At 41.9% G+C, this 15,749-nt stretch overlaps 2 protein-coding genes and 3 non-coding genes across 7 annotated transcripts in view; 1 reads left to right on the forward strand and 4 right to left on the reverse strand.

Moving 5' to 3' along the window:
- Positions 1-2,406, forward strand: part of pole3 (polymerase (DNA directed), epsilon 3 (p17 subunit)) — a 7,004-nt gene extending 4,598 nt beyond the window's left edge. For both annotated transcript variants that reach the window (XM_056412564.1, XM_056412565.1), the window contains exons 2-4: positions 938-1,023; positions 1,170-1,288; positions 1,483-2,406. In XM_056412564.1, coding sequence (XP_056268539.1) covers positions 938-1,023; positions 1,170-1,288; positions 1,483-1,664 — 387 coding nt within the window. In that variant the 3' untranslated portion in view covers positions 1,665-2,406. The remainder of the gene's footprint in view (positions 1-937; positions 1,024-1,169; positions 1,289-1,482) is intronic.
- A 2,038-nt stretch (positions 2,407-4,444) lies between these two features.
- Positions 4,445-7,039, reverse strand: rpl12 (ribosomal protein L12). Of its 2 annotated transcripts, XM_056413020.1 has the most exons (6): positions 6,903-7,039; positions 5,740-5,813; positions 5,291-5,389; positions 5,120-5,201; positions 4,935-5,021; positions 4,445-4,596 (listed from the first exon to the last, which is right to left on the reverse strand). In XM_056413020.1, exons 1-6 carry the CDS (start codon positions 6,937-6,939, stop codon positions 4,478-4,480), a joined length of 498 nt encoding a protein of 165 aa, XP_056268995.1. In that variant the 5' UTR covers positions 6,940-7,039; the 3' UTR covers positions 4,445-4,477. The 2 variants fall into 2 exon arrangements, with proteins under 2 accessions (XP_056268995.1, XP_056268996.1); XM_056413021.1 differs by lacking the exons at positions 5,740-5,813; positions 6,903-7,039 and adding an exon at positions 6,783-6,896.
- LOC130193345 (small nucleolar RNA SNORA65) lies at positions 4,706-4,834 on the reverse strand. The gene has a single exon (XR_008831576.1). It is a non-coding gene; the product is annotated as a small nucleolar RNA SNORA65 (small nucleolar RNA).
- Positions 5,564-5,692, reverse strand: LOC130193348 (small nucleolar RNA SNORA65). Its single transcript, XR_008831579.1, has one exon. It is a non-coding gene; the product is annotated as a small nucleolar RNA SNORA65 (small nucleolar RNA).
- LOC130193344 (small nucleolar RNA SNORA65) lies at positions 6,032-6,160 on the reverse strand. The gene has a single exon (XR_008831575.1). It is a non-coding gene; the product is annotated as a small nucleolar RNA SNORA65 (small nucleolar RNA).
- Positions 7,040-15,749: the final 8,710 nt, after the last annotated feature.

A 15,749-nucleotide genomic window follows, 5' to 3' on the forward strand; every position in this document is an offset into this window, starting at 1 on the left:
ATGCATTAATGTAGTCTTCATTATAATAATAATTATATATATATATATATATAATGTTGCAGCTGGTGACAGTCAAGCTTATTTAAACTGGCTATGTAATGCTGGGTAGCTAATCTTTTATAACACTACATTATTTTTTGTGTAAATTCTGCAAAGTTAAAAGTACAATTTTTAAAAAGGGGACATATAAAGTATCATAAAACTAAAATACTTTAGTAACGGTCAAGTACCTAAAAAATGTAATTAAGTATAGTATTTGAGTGAATGCAATTATTTTATTCATAATAATTAATAATGTTTTTATGATGCTGTCATTGGGTGATATTTATGTCCCATAAGTGAAGTTTGTACTACTTTATTCTCATTTATGTCCTCCATATTTTAACCTGGGCCTCTCAAGAAACGGAGAAATTGGATGGAAGAACATTTCAATTTAAATATTGAAGAAAACCTCAATACAATTATTCAACAGGTTTCCTCTGAAGTAGGTTTATCAATATAAAATATATATTCCAGCCCCTAAATCTAGCTCACAATGAACTAAAAAAATCTTCATTCATTTTAGTGAATATATCTAGGACTTGTTTGATTTATATATATTTTTTGTTTTGTTTATATTTTTTTGTTAATGCTCTCATTTTGCATTGTGATGTTATCGTGCCTGAGTGAATAAATATCAGTGTTTTCTGTTAAAGTGAATATACTTGTATATTTATTTTTCTATATATATTTATTCATAAATATATATATATATTTATATTTATTTGTATATATATATATATATATATAAATACAAATATATATTTTACAAAAAGAAATATATATATTTATTTATAAAAAATAATATAATAAAAAGAAATATATATATATATATATACATATACATATACAGTTCCAGCTCTGAGTGACTTCTCCGCACCGTTTGTTTTCCTCACAGCTCCCTGACGGGGTGAACGTGTCTAAAGAAGCCAGGAGAGCCATCTCCCAAGCTGCCAGTGTGTTTGTGTTGTACGCCACTTCCTGGTAAGAACCGTTAAACACGAGCCTTTGATTAAACGTAGGAATTCCGTGACGAAGTCTTAAGACCTGAATGAAATAGTTTCCGTTGCATCGCTAATTCAATAACGTTGAATAATGACTTCTTCCACTTCCTGTGTTTCTCACTGCAGTGCGAACAACTTTGCCATGAAAGCCAAACGTAAAACTCTGAACGCGGCGGACGTCTTGGCTGCGATGGAGGAAATGGAGTTCGAGAGATTCCTGGAGCCGCTCAGAGAAGCTCTGGAAGGTCCGCGACATCCACACATATTATTACTGACTTCTTAACGTTGTCGGTAGAGCGGTCCATTTACCGGACTGAACTCTCACAATTTAAAAAAGTGTTTCTCTGTAAGCTACTGCTATAAAACTGTATGATGATGATGATGATGATGATGATAGAGGAGGAGGAGGAGTTCAAGTTTCTCTGTGTTCCTCCCCTAGTGTACAAGAAGGGCCAGAAGGGAAAGAAGGAGGTGTCGGAGCAGAAACGCAAAGACAAGGAGAAGAAGACCGACTCCGAGAACGACAAGAGCCGGGAGGAGGAAGAGGAGGAGGAAGAGGAGCGCATGGAGGAGGAGCCTGAAGCGGAGAACGACGGCGAGGAGGAGGAGGTGGAAAACTGACTTGGAACGTGGACGCCCCCCCACGGACGATAAAATGCACTCGCGGTGCGTTTAAGGGACAATCGGTCATCGCAGAGCCGCCATGAATCAAAAGGAGCTCAGGAGGGGGCGTGGTCTGGAGGGGGCGTGGCCTCGAGGGGGTTACATTAATAACTTCTTCGTGCAGCTGCCATCTTCAGAACCACGAGTCAAACTACTTCATGCACTTCCTGCTCTTTGGTCCATTACATCTTTGTAAATATCTCCTTTTGACACAAACACTGTTGTTGATAGTAAACTGAACACAGTCGTTGCTATGCAACTAACAGCCGGTTTAAATGTTTTCATAGTTGCGTTGCTACACCGTCAGAAAGATGAACTCAAGAGTTCCCAAATGCTAAACAGAATATAATGGACACCTGATGTTAACGTGTCATTTGAACTGGAGGAACGGCTGTTTATTCTGCCAGAAATTAAAAGAATTCTCAAACAGTAGTAACGTCTCGATGGACCTCTGAGGACGATGCGGCGTCGCAGTGGTGTTCAAGGTCCACTCGTGATCGAAGACTTGGCTGTCAACGGGTTTGAGGTCTTATTGGTGAAATGTTGAATTGGTGCAAAATCTAATGATTGAATGGAGCCCCTGGACCTGGTTCTCTTGTGTGCCGTTAATACTAAGTGTGTTTGTAGGTCCTTTGTTCCTGAACCATTTATACTTTTGTATCACTTGGCTAAAATTTAATAAACATTTTGTATAAAGCAACTGCGCCATCCAGCTGTCTGGTGTCCTGCAGCGCCTCTTCAACCTCAGCCTGAGGCTGGGGGAAGTCCCGGTGCTGTGGAAGACGTCGTGCCTGGTCCCTGTCCCAAAGAAGTCAGCACCATCTGGCCTCAACGACTACCGACCGGTCGCCCTCACCTCCCATGTGATGAAGGTGCTGGAGAGGCTGGTCTTGGCCCACCTCCGGCCGCAGGTGAAATCGTCGTTGGACCCTCTGCAATTTGCTTCCCAGCCTCATGTGGGAGTGGACCCATCATCTACCTGCTGCAACGAGCTCAGTGGCACCTGGATGGAACCGGTGTCTCTGTGAGAGTCACTTTGACTTCTCCAGTGCATTTAACACCATCCAGCCACTGCTGCTGAGTGAGAAGCTGCGGGTGGTCGGTGTGGACGCGTCCACCATCTCCTGGATCACTGACTACCTCACAGGCCAGTTTGTCAGAATGGGGCGTGTGCTGAACGGTGGTCAGTGATGCTGGAGCCCCACAGGGAACTGTTCTGTCTCCCTTCCTCTTCACCCTGTACACCAGTGACTTCCAGTACAACACGGAGTCATGCCATCTGCAGAAGTACTCTGATGATTCTGCAGTGGTCGGGTGTATTAGGGATGGACGGGAGGAGGAGTACAGGGCAGTGGTGAGTGACTTTGTAAAGTGGGCCGATGAGAACCACCTGCGGCTGAACGTGGCCAAGACCAGAGAGATGGTGGTGGACTTCAGGAGGAAGGCGACAGCTCCTCCACCTCTGAGTGTCCTGGGAGTGGGCGTGGACATGGTGGAGGAGTACAAGTACCTGGGCGTCTCCATCGACAGCCGACTGAACTGGAAGGCCAACATCAACGCTGTGTACAAGAAGGGGATGAGTCGACTCTTTTTCCTGAGAAAGCTTGATCCTTCAACGTGTGCAGCAAGATGCTGGAGTTATTCTACCAGTCGGTTGTGGCCAGTGTGCTGCACTTTGCCATTGTCTGCTGGGGGAGCAGCATCGGAGCCGGTGACACCAGCCGTCTTAACAAACTGGTTAGGAAGGCTGGCTCCATCATCGGCTGCCAGCTGGAGCACCTGGAACAGGTGGTGGAGAGGAGGACGTTGAAGAAACTGGTGTCCATATTGGACAACCCGGACCACCCTCTCCACCACCTCCTACAGGGACAGAGGAGGACTTTCTCCAGACGTCTCCTCACGCTCCGCTGCCACAAGAACAGATACAGGAGAACATTCCTGCCGGCGGCTATGAGGCTCTACAACAGATCACCTCTTGCCAGATCATAGTGCAATAACTGAATACTTACACTATGTTGATCTGCACTTCACACATCTCATTTGTTTGCACTACACACACATTTCATTTGCTCTGCACACACTTTGCTTTTTGCACTCTGTCTATATTTAATATTTTTGTATTTGATTTGTCAGTGTTGTTGTGTGTTGTGTATGCATGTGTGTTGTATATTTACATATATATTTTGTTTCGTATTTTACTTTTATCTTATATATACTTCTATATCTTTCATCCCTGTTTCTTATATTTTGCGTTTTATTCTTGTGTGTTGCTGCTACTGTCACGACAAATTTCCCCTTGGGGATTAATAAAGTATATATCTTTAAGCATCAAGAACCTCCACCAGTTGATAACATTACTGCAGATGAGCACATTTTACGAGATAAAACATTTCTTTGCACTCCGTAAAACACAACATGTAGCATCACAGCCGATGAAACATGCAACAAGTTCTCCACATTTTCATAAACACATTCCATGTGGGCCTAATTGGAGATCTTACTATTGTTGCAACTAACGTAAAACAGTGTTATCAAAAGATTTTTTTTTGGCAAGTTACTCCAAATTCCAACAAAATGAAGAAATCCAGTCAAAGTAGCATTTCATACTCAGGATATCAGACAACTTAAAGTTGCTCAGTTTGGTAAGTGGGACCTCAACTATAGATTCAAAACCCTTTTCTTCACCTTGCAATACCAGTTTATGTTGTGCAAACAGACCAAAAAAAGGAAACAAAGAGTTCAGTTTGTGAACATTTTATTGGCGTCTTTCTTTACTCTGACGGACACTCGATTTTCCCACTTTTGATGTCATCGATGACATCGTGGGGAGGACGGCCATCGATGGTGCAGCCGACGGACTGAGCGGTACCCAGAATCTCTTTGATGGTTCCTGAGCGAGAAGAAAACAGTTGAGACTACCAACGGCTCTTTGCTTTAAGCAAAATACACATGTGTATATCAAATAAATAAACAAACAGGTTTTAACTTGGCAAACAATAAATTGTTCCAATCTTTACGGCACAGAGTTGTCCATTGGTTTGGGGCAGACCTGTTTCCTAGAGTTGGGTTGACTCTGAGCCTCTACTGGATCATACTCAGTCACTCTGACAGACAGGTATAGTGGCGTGAGGCTCATGGGTTGCTTATACAGTTTAGTGCAGTTTAACTGATCTAAAAAATGTCATAGAAAATAAGCTCAACGGCTTAACTACCGTACGGCGCCCTTACCGGAGAGCTCTCTGGCGATGGAGCGAGACCTCATCGTGCGAGCAACGGTCAAAATCTCGTCAAAGGTGACGCTTCCACTGTGCTTTACTGAAAGAAAGAAAAATGTGTTACAGTGGTTCAGAATACAGGTAAGCAACTTTAACCTTTAGATGAAACACATTCCCACTGAAGGCCAGTGGACTTACTGTTCTTGACCTTCTTCCTGTCACGAGGCGGCTCCTTCAGAGCCTTGATGATCAGAGCGGACGCAGAGGGAACGACATCCACCTGAAGACGAGCAAAGCGTTACTGCCGCGCACAAGTCGCCGTTCACCGCCACACAATCAAAGCAGCCTCGTGGAGGTCGGTTGTCGTACCACTGCCTGTCTGTTCTGGATGGTCAGCCTCACGGTGATCCTCAGGCCCTTCCAGTCACCGGTTGCCTTGGCGATGTCGTCACCAACTTTCTTGGGAGACTGATGAGCGCAAACAAGAGGGGTTCATATGACTTTGTAGAGAATAAAACATTGCTTTTTAAGCTGAATTATTATAATGAAATGTTTTATTAAATATCTGCAGTTATAGCATGTATGTTACACTATGACAGTTTACAGTCAGCTAACAAACGCAAGAGAAAAAAGCTCCTTGGTGCTTGTTCCAATCTTTACGGCACAGAGTTGTCCATTAATTTCTGGCAGACCTGTTTCCTAAAGTTGGGTTGACTCTGAGCCTCTACTGGATCATACTCAGTCACTCTGACAGACAGGTATAGTGGCGTGAGGCTCGTGGGTTTCTCTTTTTAAGCAAGTTTGGACTTTTCACTGACCAAACCCAGAGGTCCGATCTTGGGGGCCAGTGCTGAGGTGGCTCCAACTTCTCCTCCTGTACATCTCATGTACACTGCAAGACAGAGAGACACGTGAGCACCAGCTGGTCAAGGACACAAACTCGTGATAAACCGGTTTAGTTTGACAGCTTCACATGGAGCACGGAAAGATATTGTAAGTCTTTACTTTCCTGTAGACACCTGGATTATTCAAAGATCATGATACTGTAATTTAAGATTCAGGGAGGATTGACCACCATCAGCACTACAAAATCATATCATAATATAAATTAGTTGTTCCAATCTTTACGGCACAGAGTTGTCCATTAATTTCGGGCAGACCTGTTTCCTAAAGTTGGGTTGATTCTGAGCCTCTACTGGATCATACTCAGTCACTCTGACAGACAGGTATAGTGGTGTGAGGCTCATGGGTTGCTTATACAGTTTAGTGCAGCTTAATTTATTCAGTTTGAAAAGTGATCTAAAAAACGTCATAAAATAATTTAAAAGAATTCACCCAAAACCTAGTAGAGCCTGACTTTACATGGCACCATTTGCACAAATGCAGCTGGACCTTTACAACTGGCTGTTGGTAACAAGTGTTTAATAGTCTCCATTGTACAATGATTTTAAATAGAAACTATGCAAATTCCCATATTTAAGTAACAGATCCTGAAAATATGTTTAATTGTTTTCACGGGAATTGTTACTATTAATGAATCATGACTCATTTAATCAATTTGTTTCAGATCTTAAATCTCTCTAAATAAATTAAGAGGAAATAAGCAATAACTAAAAATAGGATTAAGTAGAAAACTATCTAAACCACTTGAACGCGTCATGGCGTCCAATTCAAGAGGCTAGTTAAACTAGCTAACATAGCTAGCATTCGTCCCCACGTGGGAAACCACATTGTTAATCAAACCAGCCACAAATACCCCAAAATGTCACCCAATTAAAACCGTTAAACATGTTTAATGTAAAGTGAAAACACATTTCCCCCGGGTCTCCGTCGCGTCTCGCTCTCCCCACGAATTCTTTACCGTTTTCTCCGGGCCGTTCACAGGCCGGCAGACACGAAGGTAGTCGGCACAGAACGACTCCATCTTGGCTCTGAACGAGCGTCTGCTTTTACTACCCAGTTGTCACGGTCAAAAACATACCAATCTTAATCTCGTTGGGGTCGAATTTGGGAGGCATGTTGCCGCTGTGTAGAGCTCAGTTCAGCTTCGTTGGTGAGGGTGTCGGATGAACCCGGGATCGGGACGACCGAGTTACTGTTGCACCTTCACCGCTAACGGGAGAAAGAAAAGGAACGTTGCGAGGACCGCGGAGGGTTTTTATAGCCCAGTCAAAGTCTCGCGAGGTGTTGGGATTCCGGTCACATGACGTTCGGCCAATGGGCTCGCTCGAGATGAACTGCGCCTCGCGCGGAACTCAGACGAGAGCAGTACTGCGGTCAAATCGGACAGTTTTTATCCGCCGCCTTCAAAGAACACACCGGAAGCCACAGAAACAGTACTTCCGGTTAGTTCCGCTCTGTAGGCTACTTGTAGTTTACAGACCCCAGCTTCTCAAACGTGAATATTTGCTGCATTTTCTGGTTAATAATTGTAATGTTTTAGTAATAAAGTTGAGGTTTGGCCTGTTGGTTTAGGCAGTGCCCTACTTTATGTCTCCAACAGGGTTCCACAAACAGACGCACTATTCACATTTATAAATGAATGTTTGAATAATAAAAGAGCTGCTTTCATGAGTACACTTTTCAATAAATAATACCAAACAATAATGACAAATAATAATACCATTTATTGAGGCTTTCAGAGGGTCTTAATTGTCAATTAAGGGGTCTTGAACCCTCCAAAGCCTCCACCATATTTTTCAAGTCGGCTTTCAGCTGAAAAATCTGTCTCTGTTGTGCAGTTGCATGTCAAACCAGTGTGTCCCTCTTGATTCTTGCAGGACTTTTCTTTTTCCTTTTTTCTTTTTTTTGACTCAGAGCCTTTCTACAGGAATAGAAACAGAACACAAGAGGGAGTAAGTGGTGAGAAGCAGAGATCATCACTGTTGTGCTGTTTAATATGCATCACGAAAATCTGTCAGAGGAAATTTACAGCTATGATGAAAAGAAACCTTCATCTGTATCTCCTGAAAAATGTCGTGGAAATGTCACATCTGAATGATCTGAAATGTTAATAGCATTTAAAGCTCTTTTTTATAATGTAAACGACCCTTTTTATGTTGGAAATATATATGGCATGTTTTATTTCTCTTTTGACTCATTCAATTTTAATCAATCTGAACTTAATTCAGAAATCTTCATCTAATTATTTGGTTTCTGGCTTCAATGAGAACGACGACAACGATGGAGAGAAAGAAGCAGATCATAAGTTTGGATGAATAATAATGATTTATGGTGTGGTAGCTGACGATTTCTATTTCTAACAGTGATCATACATTATATCTGTGGCAGCCGTAATGGATCAATGACATTCCAATCACTCTGATCACTTTGATGCTCATTATTGAGTGTATTTTAATGTGTGGCCTCTTTGAAACCAACGAGTTCAGCTCGGTGACGTCATCGCGAGACCAGAAGGAGTCCAGCTCATAAAGCTCTAAGTCCCATCGTCCTGTGTGTGTGAGCATGCACGCTTGTGTGTGTGTGTCTGTGTGTCTCTGTGTGTGTCTGTGTGTCTGTGTGTGTGTGTGTGTCTCTGTATGTGTCTGTGTGTCTCTGTGTGTGTGTCTCTGTGTGTGTCTGTGTGTCTGTGTATGTGTGTGTCTCTGTATGTGTCTGTGTGTCTGTGTATGTGTCTGTGTGTCTCTGTGTGTGTGTGTGTCTGTGTCTCTGTATGTGTCTGTGTGTCTCTGTGTGTGTGTGTCTGTGTGTCTCTGTGTGTGTCTGTGTCTCTGTGTGTGTCTCTGTGTGTGTCTCTGTGTGTGTCTATGTGTGTCTCTGTGTGTGTGTGTCTGTGTCTCTGTGTGTGTCTCTGTGTGTGTGTCTCTGTGTGTCTGTGTGTGTCTCTGTGTGTCTGTGTGTGTGTGTCTGTGTATGTGTGTGTCTCTGTATGTGTCTGTGTGTGTGTGTGTCTGTGTCTCTGTGTGTGTCTCTGTGTGTGTCTGTGTATGTGTGTGTCTCTGTATGTGTCTGTGTGTCTCTGTGTGTGTCTCTTTGTGTGTGTCTCTGTGTGTGTCTGTGTGTCTGTGTGTGTGTCTGTGTATGTGTGTGTCTCTGTGTGTGTCTGTGTGTCTGTGTGTGTGTCTGTGTATGTGTGTGTCTCTGTGTGTGTCTGTGTGTCTGTGTGTGTGTCTGTGTATGTGTGTGTCTCTGTATGTGTCTGTGTCTCTGTGTGTGTGTGTCTGTGTCTCTGTGTGTGTCTCTGTGTGTGTCTGTGTGTATGTGTCTGTGTGTGTGTCTCTGTGTGTCTCTCTGTGTGTGTCTCTGTGTGTGTGTGTGTGTCTGTGTGTGTGTCTGTGTGTGTGTGTCCCTGTGTGTGTCTGTGTGTGTCTGTGTGTGTCTCTGTGTGTGTCTGTGTCTGTGTGTGTGTCTGTGTGTGTCTGTGTGTGTGTGTGTGTGTCTGTGTGTGTGTCACTGTGTGTGTCTCTGTGTGTGTCTGTGTAGTGTGTCTCTGTGTGTCTCTGTGTATCTCTGTGTGTGTCTCTGTGTGTCTGTGTGTGTCTCTGTGTGTCTCTGTGTGTTTCTGTGTATCTCTGTGTGTGTCTCTGTGTGTCTGTGTGTGTCTCTGTGTGTGTCTGTGTGTATGTGTCTGTGTGTATGTGTGTGTGTCTCTGTGTGTGTCTATGTGTCTGTGTGTGTGTCTGTGTGTGTCTGTGTGTGTGTGTGTCTGTGTGTGTGTCTCTGTGTGTGTCTGTGTGTGTCTCTGTGTGTGTCTGTGTGTCTGTGTGTCTGTGTGTGTGTGTGTCTGTGTCTGTGTGTGTGTGTGTGTGTCTGTGTGTGTGTATCTGTGTGTGTGCATGTGTGTGTGTGTGTGTGTGTGTGTGTGTGTGTGTGTGTGTGTGTGCTGTTGTTGTCTGTGTCTCTTTGGTGTGTCTGTTTTGTGTGTCTTGCTTGTGTGTTCGTGGTTTGGTTCTCTGTGTGTCTGTTGTGTTCTGTGTTTCTGTGATGTTCTGTGTGTTCTGTGTGCTGTGTGCAGTGTGTCTGTGGGTTTTGGGTGTGCTCCTTGTGTGTGTTGGGCCTGTTTGTGTCTGTGTGTTCTGGTGGGGTCTCGGTGTGTCTTTTGTGATTGTGTGTAGGTTGTGTCGGGCCCCGTTGAGGTTCCTGTATTTTGGTGCTGTTGTGTGATGTGTGTTTGTCTTGTGGGGAGATCCTATATATTGCATCTATTTATCTGATAATACCTGACTGAATGTTGAAATCGTGCATAACTTTCTCAAGAACACAAAAAAGATCCTTTGTGGACAATGTGGTTAACTGTATTTATTTCCTCTTTCAGCTTTCCGCTCTTCCATTTTTTTTCCTTGTTTGGGTTGAGGTTTCCGTTTTCCCCTGTTATTTCCCGTTTACTTTATCCGTTAAGTTAATCCGCTGACGTGTGCTTGTTCTTAAACGATTTACTCTTCAGCTCGTTTATCGGTGTCGTTACTGCCCCTATGTCTCGTCATTGCTTGTTTAGCCGTGTTTCAACGTTTCTTTCCCGCTTTTCTGTTTCCGTTTGTTATGTTTCAGTTTCAGTTCGTGTTTTACCGGTTGTTTCTTCATTGTTTGCTATATTTCTTTATCAGTACGAGGCGCTGTTTTAGTGGCTCCGTTTGGTTTATGCCTTATTTTCCCTGTTCAGTGTGCTTTGTGGGTTTTCCCAATGTTTTTTGGTTCTTTGCCCTTGGTTGAGCTTTTCCGTGTCAAATTTCTTACTGCCCCTTTATGTCTTATGAGTACATTGTCCTTGTTCGGATTACCGTTGGTATTAGTGGCTTTTGTGACACTTTCAAGATGTTGACCTGTTCGTGTTTACTCGGCCCGTAGTACCGTTTGTGAGTTCTGTACCTTATTAGCTTTTCCGATGATCCTGGATGTTGTCGGTTCCCAAGGTTCTTCCCTATCATGGTCCCGTGTGCCGGGGTTTTCGTTGATTTTTAGATACCTTATGTAGCTGTTTATATCAGTTAGTACCCTAGAACCTTACCGATTTGTTTCCTTCATTTACCTCCCGTCCTTTTAACCCCCTTTTTCAGCCCATTCATTTCCTCATTGTTAATACCTTCAGGTTTACGTCTTACCTTCCTTTAAAATACCTTAATTTACCAGCTAAATTAAACTGTTCCTTTTATGTTGTACCCGGTATACGCTTCATTAACTTAAGTTTAAATTAAATTCATTAAGATCAACCTTAAATATTTTTACCGATTTATCATATTTCCGTTAGTTAGTGTCATTTATAATCATTATTTCATTAATGTCTTACTGCAATCAGTTTACTTTTTACTCTTGAGCTTCAGTTTCAACCTTACATTCATCTTACTTTTTGGATTTGTCATTGATTATGGGGCTTCTCTTAGATGATCAGTTAAATGCACCATTATATATAATAATTTTATAGATTAATTCACGTATAGGTCTTTAAAAATTCTGATGACCAAATTTTAAAGTTAGCTTTATAACATGGTAACCCTTATTAATATCCATTATCTTATTTAATAATTAATTACATCTTAAACCTGTGGACTAAGTTAAAAGTAATTTTAAACTTAATTTTACTGTTTCTGACTTTCCCTTATACCTCGGGTTTACTTAGAGGATCCGACAGTATCGAAACCTTTAACTGACTACCCGGTTCTCAGCTCGCCGCTTCTATTGTGCCAGACGTAGTTCCGTGAGGTATAGAATAATCTATCTTCATCCGCTATTTAAACATATGATATAGTTCAGCTAAGGATAATATGCTAATATAAAAGATCAATTAATAATTGTATCAATTTAAATAATTTGTTAGTATAATTAATTTACTCTAAATGTTAATCTCCTGAGACATTATAGGGTTTAAAAAAATCTATCTCAAATAACTATTTTATTAATTCTGATACTTTTTGTGTTAAGATTCTAAAGATTTAATTATTTTTATTATAAAATTATTAGTTTTACTTAAGAGATTGTTTATAAGCATGATCTAATGCTTAATGAGAATGGAGATAGCGAAGGAAACGGGAAGATTTATTAAAATGTTTCATGTCCAGCTAAAGGCCCTCAGCTGGAGGCTCAATACAGTTTAATGCAGTGAAGATTAAGCATAACATATGTAATAAACCAGGGAGACCTGTAATGATATAAGAATTTATATAACAGGATGTTTGATATCGAGGAGAGAGATTTAATGGTTTCAAAATTCCTTTAATTGTCTTTACGCTTGCACTTTAACATATGAAGAATCCTTTACCTACAGATGGTTTTTAGCATGCCTTTTACCCGTCAAGGAGTTGGATATAAACGAAATGGAAATTAATCAATTATCAGGACCTCGGTGTGTCAGACTGGACATTTCTCGGTGAAGCGAGACCAAGCAACCAGGGCTTTTTCTAAGCTGTTAATGAATGTCAGTTTGGTAATATAAGGGAAGTACTCGTACAGGGTCTTTATTAAAACTTCCGTGCTTTAATTTACAGTGGGATAAGTTCAAACCAGACAGGCTCGATTGCAAGAGCAGGCGTTTACGACTTTTTAATTTCTATTGAACTGGGCGCCGATCACGAATTGCAGAGCGGATCTTAAGGAGTAAAATTTATCACTCATGAGTTAAATTGCTTTCCCTGATTAAAGAAAGAATATTTAATCCCGGGTGTTTGAGTAAGAATTTTAATTTAGATATATCTATAAACGGGGAAGTCGCCGTGAAAGGAAGAATCAGCTAATCCTAAACCCTTACGGCGCCACGTCCGAGAGAAGCCTAAACATTGTGTTCCACTAGCACATGGGATAACCCGTGTAAAGAGAATGTACCTTGACCTAACATGAGGACCCGTGCTTTGGATCATTTAAATCTCCTTTTAGGGCGTCCAAGGAGTCAAATGCGCTCACGTCATTGTCAAGTGGCAGCCTTTAGAGTCTGGCTCTTCCATTGAACTCTGGGGAATCGGCTTTTTTGGGAGCAAGCTTCCTGGTCTTATTCTTCCCTCCCGGTTCGTTCAGGCTACCGGAAGTCGGCACAGAACGACCCCTGGGCTTTGACGAGCAGCTTCACGTTGTCCGTCAAACTCACTTAACGTTGGGCTTGGGCTTCCGTGTGTGCTAGTTCAGCTTCGTTGGTGAGGGTGTCGGATGAACCCGGGATCAGGACGACTGAGTTACTGTTGCACCTTCACCGCTAACGGGAGAAAGAAAAGGAACGTTGCGAGGACCGCGGAGTGTTTTATAGCCCAGTCAAAGTCTCGCGAGGTGTTGGGATTCCGGTCACATGACGTTCGGCCAATGGGCTCGCTCGAGATGAACTGCGCCTCGCGCGGAACTCAGACGAGAGCAGTACTGCGGTCAAATCGGACAGTTTTTATCCGCCGCCTTCAAAGAACACACCGGAAGCCACATAAACAGTACTTCCGGTTAGTTCCGCTCTGTAGGCTACTTGTAGTTTACAGACCCCAGCTTCTCAAACGTGAATATTTGCTGCATTTTCTGGTTAATAATTGTAATGTTTTAGTAATAAAGTTGAGGTTTGGTCTGTTGGTTTAGGCAGTGCCCTACTTTATGTCTCCAACAGGGTTCCACAAACAGACGCACTATTCACATTTATAAATGAATGTTTGAATAATAAAAGAGCTGCTTTCATGAGTAGCCTACACTTTTCAATAAATAATACCAAACAATAATGACAAATAATAATACCATTTATTGAGGCTTTCAGAGGGTCTTAATTGTCAATTAAGGGGTCTTGAACCTCCAAAGCCTCCACCATATTTTTCAAGTCGGATTTCAGCTGAAAAATCTGTCTCTGTTGTGCAGTTGCATGTCAAACCAGTGTGTCCCTCTTGATTCTTGCAGGACTTTTCTTTTTCCTTTTTTCTTTTTTTTGACTCAGAGCCTTTCTACAGGAATAGAAACAGAACACAAGAGGGAGTAAGTGGTGAGAAGCAGAGATCATCACTGTTGTGCTGTTTAATATGCATCACGAAAATCTGTCAGAGGAAATGTACAGCTATGATGAAAAGAAACCTTCACCTGTATCTCCTGAAAAATGTCGTGGAAATGTCACATCTGAATGATCTGAAATGTTACAGTTTTTTTCGTTTGCTAAGCAACAGTGGGCACAACTGGAGTCACATGTGCACAACTCTAACTCCAGTCTGCACAGCAGCAGTTCATGTGGACCAAACTCTAGTTTGTTTTTCATTGCTTGAACACAGTTTTCGAAACTCTAACACTTATCCCATGACTTTAACCACAACCTGCACAACACTGAGGATCGACAGCACTTTGTTCAAATGCGAACACACTGCTGTCAAAACTGTGAACCACACATTCAAAACGGAATAGAGTTCAGCCTTGTGCCTTTCAAACACTGCTGATTGCAATTTCAGCTGAAAGGCTAAGCAGGTGTCTTGTTTTAGACTTGTTAGTGAACACACATATATATATATATATATATTACAGTATATATAGGTAGAGCTCAGAAAGACTCATTTTGGAAATGGAACAAGGAAGATGGGTTCGTGGAGGGAGAAGGGTGGCAGGGAGAGGGAGATGCGTGGAGGAAGACAAAGAGCTGTTATTCCAGATGAAATAAGGGCTCCATTTATAGACCATGTAATGTAATGTCGTGAACCAAGTGTCTGGTCACCACCCACATGACCAAATGTCTCTTTTGGAAGCCATGCGTGCCGGATGTGAGGACACGAGTCCAGAGGACTGCCAGGGATGGATCAGGCCCTCCAGAAGGTTCTTCCCAGGTGGCAAGAGAGAACATGAGATGTGATGTTGATGACAACATGTGGCCTGATGCTAGAGAGAGGCAGGATTAGCCCCTCAATTATTTGTTTGAATTATGTACTTTTAGTTTCTACCTTTTTTTTCTCATTACTGTAATTCCATAAATTACTGCAGACTATTGAAGCAAACTGCTAATTTTCATTTACCTTAAAGAATTGTTATGTTCTAAAAAATGTAATTAATCATGTGAAAGAATGTCACTCTTTTCTATGAAGAACATATTACTTTGTTTGAAGTCACTGAAATTGTTCAAACTGTAAAGATGAAAAGTTAGTATTTTCTGTGTTGGTGTTTGATGCTCGTGTTTTTATTCTCAGTGTGTTCTGAGTGACAGTGTGTGTTACCTCAGTGAGGGCTGTGCATGTTGTTTGGCTGTACTGAGGGTGTTTTGAGCCATGTGTTAAGAGTTGTGTTGCTTGGAATGAGTTTTGCAGGTGCTGTGAACTGTTTAGCTCAGGTGACTGTTGGTAGTGCAGACTGTGGTTAGAGTTTTGCACATGTGACTCCAGTTGTGCCCACTGTCGTTTAGCAATCGAAAAAAACTGTAATAGCATTTAAAGCTCTTTTTTATAATGTAAACGACCCTTTTTATGTTGGAAATATATATGGCATGTTTTATTTCTCTTTTGACTCATTCAATTTTAATCAATCTGAACTTAATTCAGAAATCTTCATCTAATTATTTGGTTTCTGGCTTCAATGAGAACGACGACAACGATGGAGAGAAAGAAGCAGATCATAAGTTTGGATGAATAATAATGATTTATGGTGTGGTAGCTGACGATTTCTATTTCTAACAGTGATCATACATTATATCTGTGGCAGCCGTAATGGATCAATGACATTCCAATCACTCTGATCACTTTGATGCTCATTATTGAGTGTATTTTAATGTGTGGCCTCTTTGAAACCAACGAGTTCAGCTCGGTGACGTCATCGCGAGACCAGAAGGAGTCCAGCTCATAAAGCTCTAAGTCCCATCGTCCTGTGTGTGTGAGCATGCACACTTGTGTGTGTGTGTCTGTGTGTCTCTGTGTGTGTCTGTGTGTCTGTGTGTGTGTGTGTGTGTCTCTGT

This window comes from Pseudoliparis swirei, chromosome 4 (assembly GCF_029220125.1).
Source record: "Pseudoliparis swirei isolate HS2019 ecotype Mariana Trench chromosome 4, NWPU_hadal_v1, whole genome shotgun sequence".
Taxonomy (NCBI): Eukaryota; Metazoa; Chordata; class Actinopteri; order Perciformes; family Liparidae; genus Pseudoliparis; species Pseudoliparis swirei.

Excerpts from the sequence above, each read along its gene's own strand:
- rpl12 (XM_056413020.1), bottom strand. The coding sequence starts at position 6,939 with ATGCCTCCCAAATTCGACCCCAACGAGATTAAGATTG. Across the intron at positions 5,390-5,739 it reads AGATCGGACCTCTGGGTTTG|TCTCCCAAGAAAGTTGGTGA; the intron begins GTCAGTGAAAAG and ends TGCGCTCATCAG. Across the intron at positions 5,022-5,119 it reads CAGGAAGAAGGTCAAGAACA|TAAAGCACAGTGGAAGCGTC; the intron begins GTAAGTCCACTG and ends TCTTTCTTTCAG.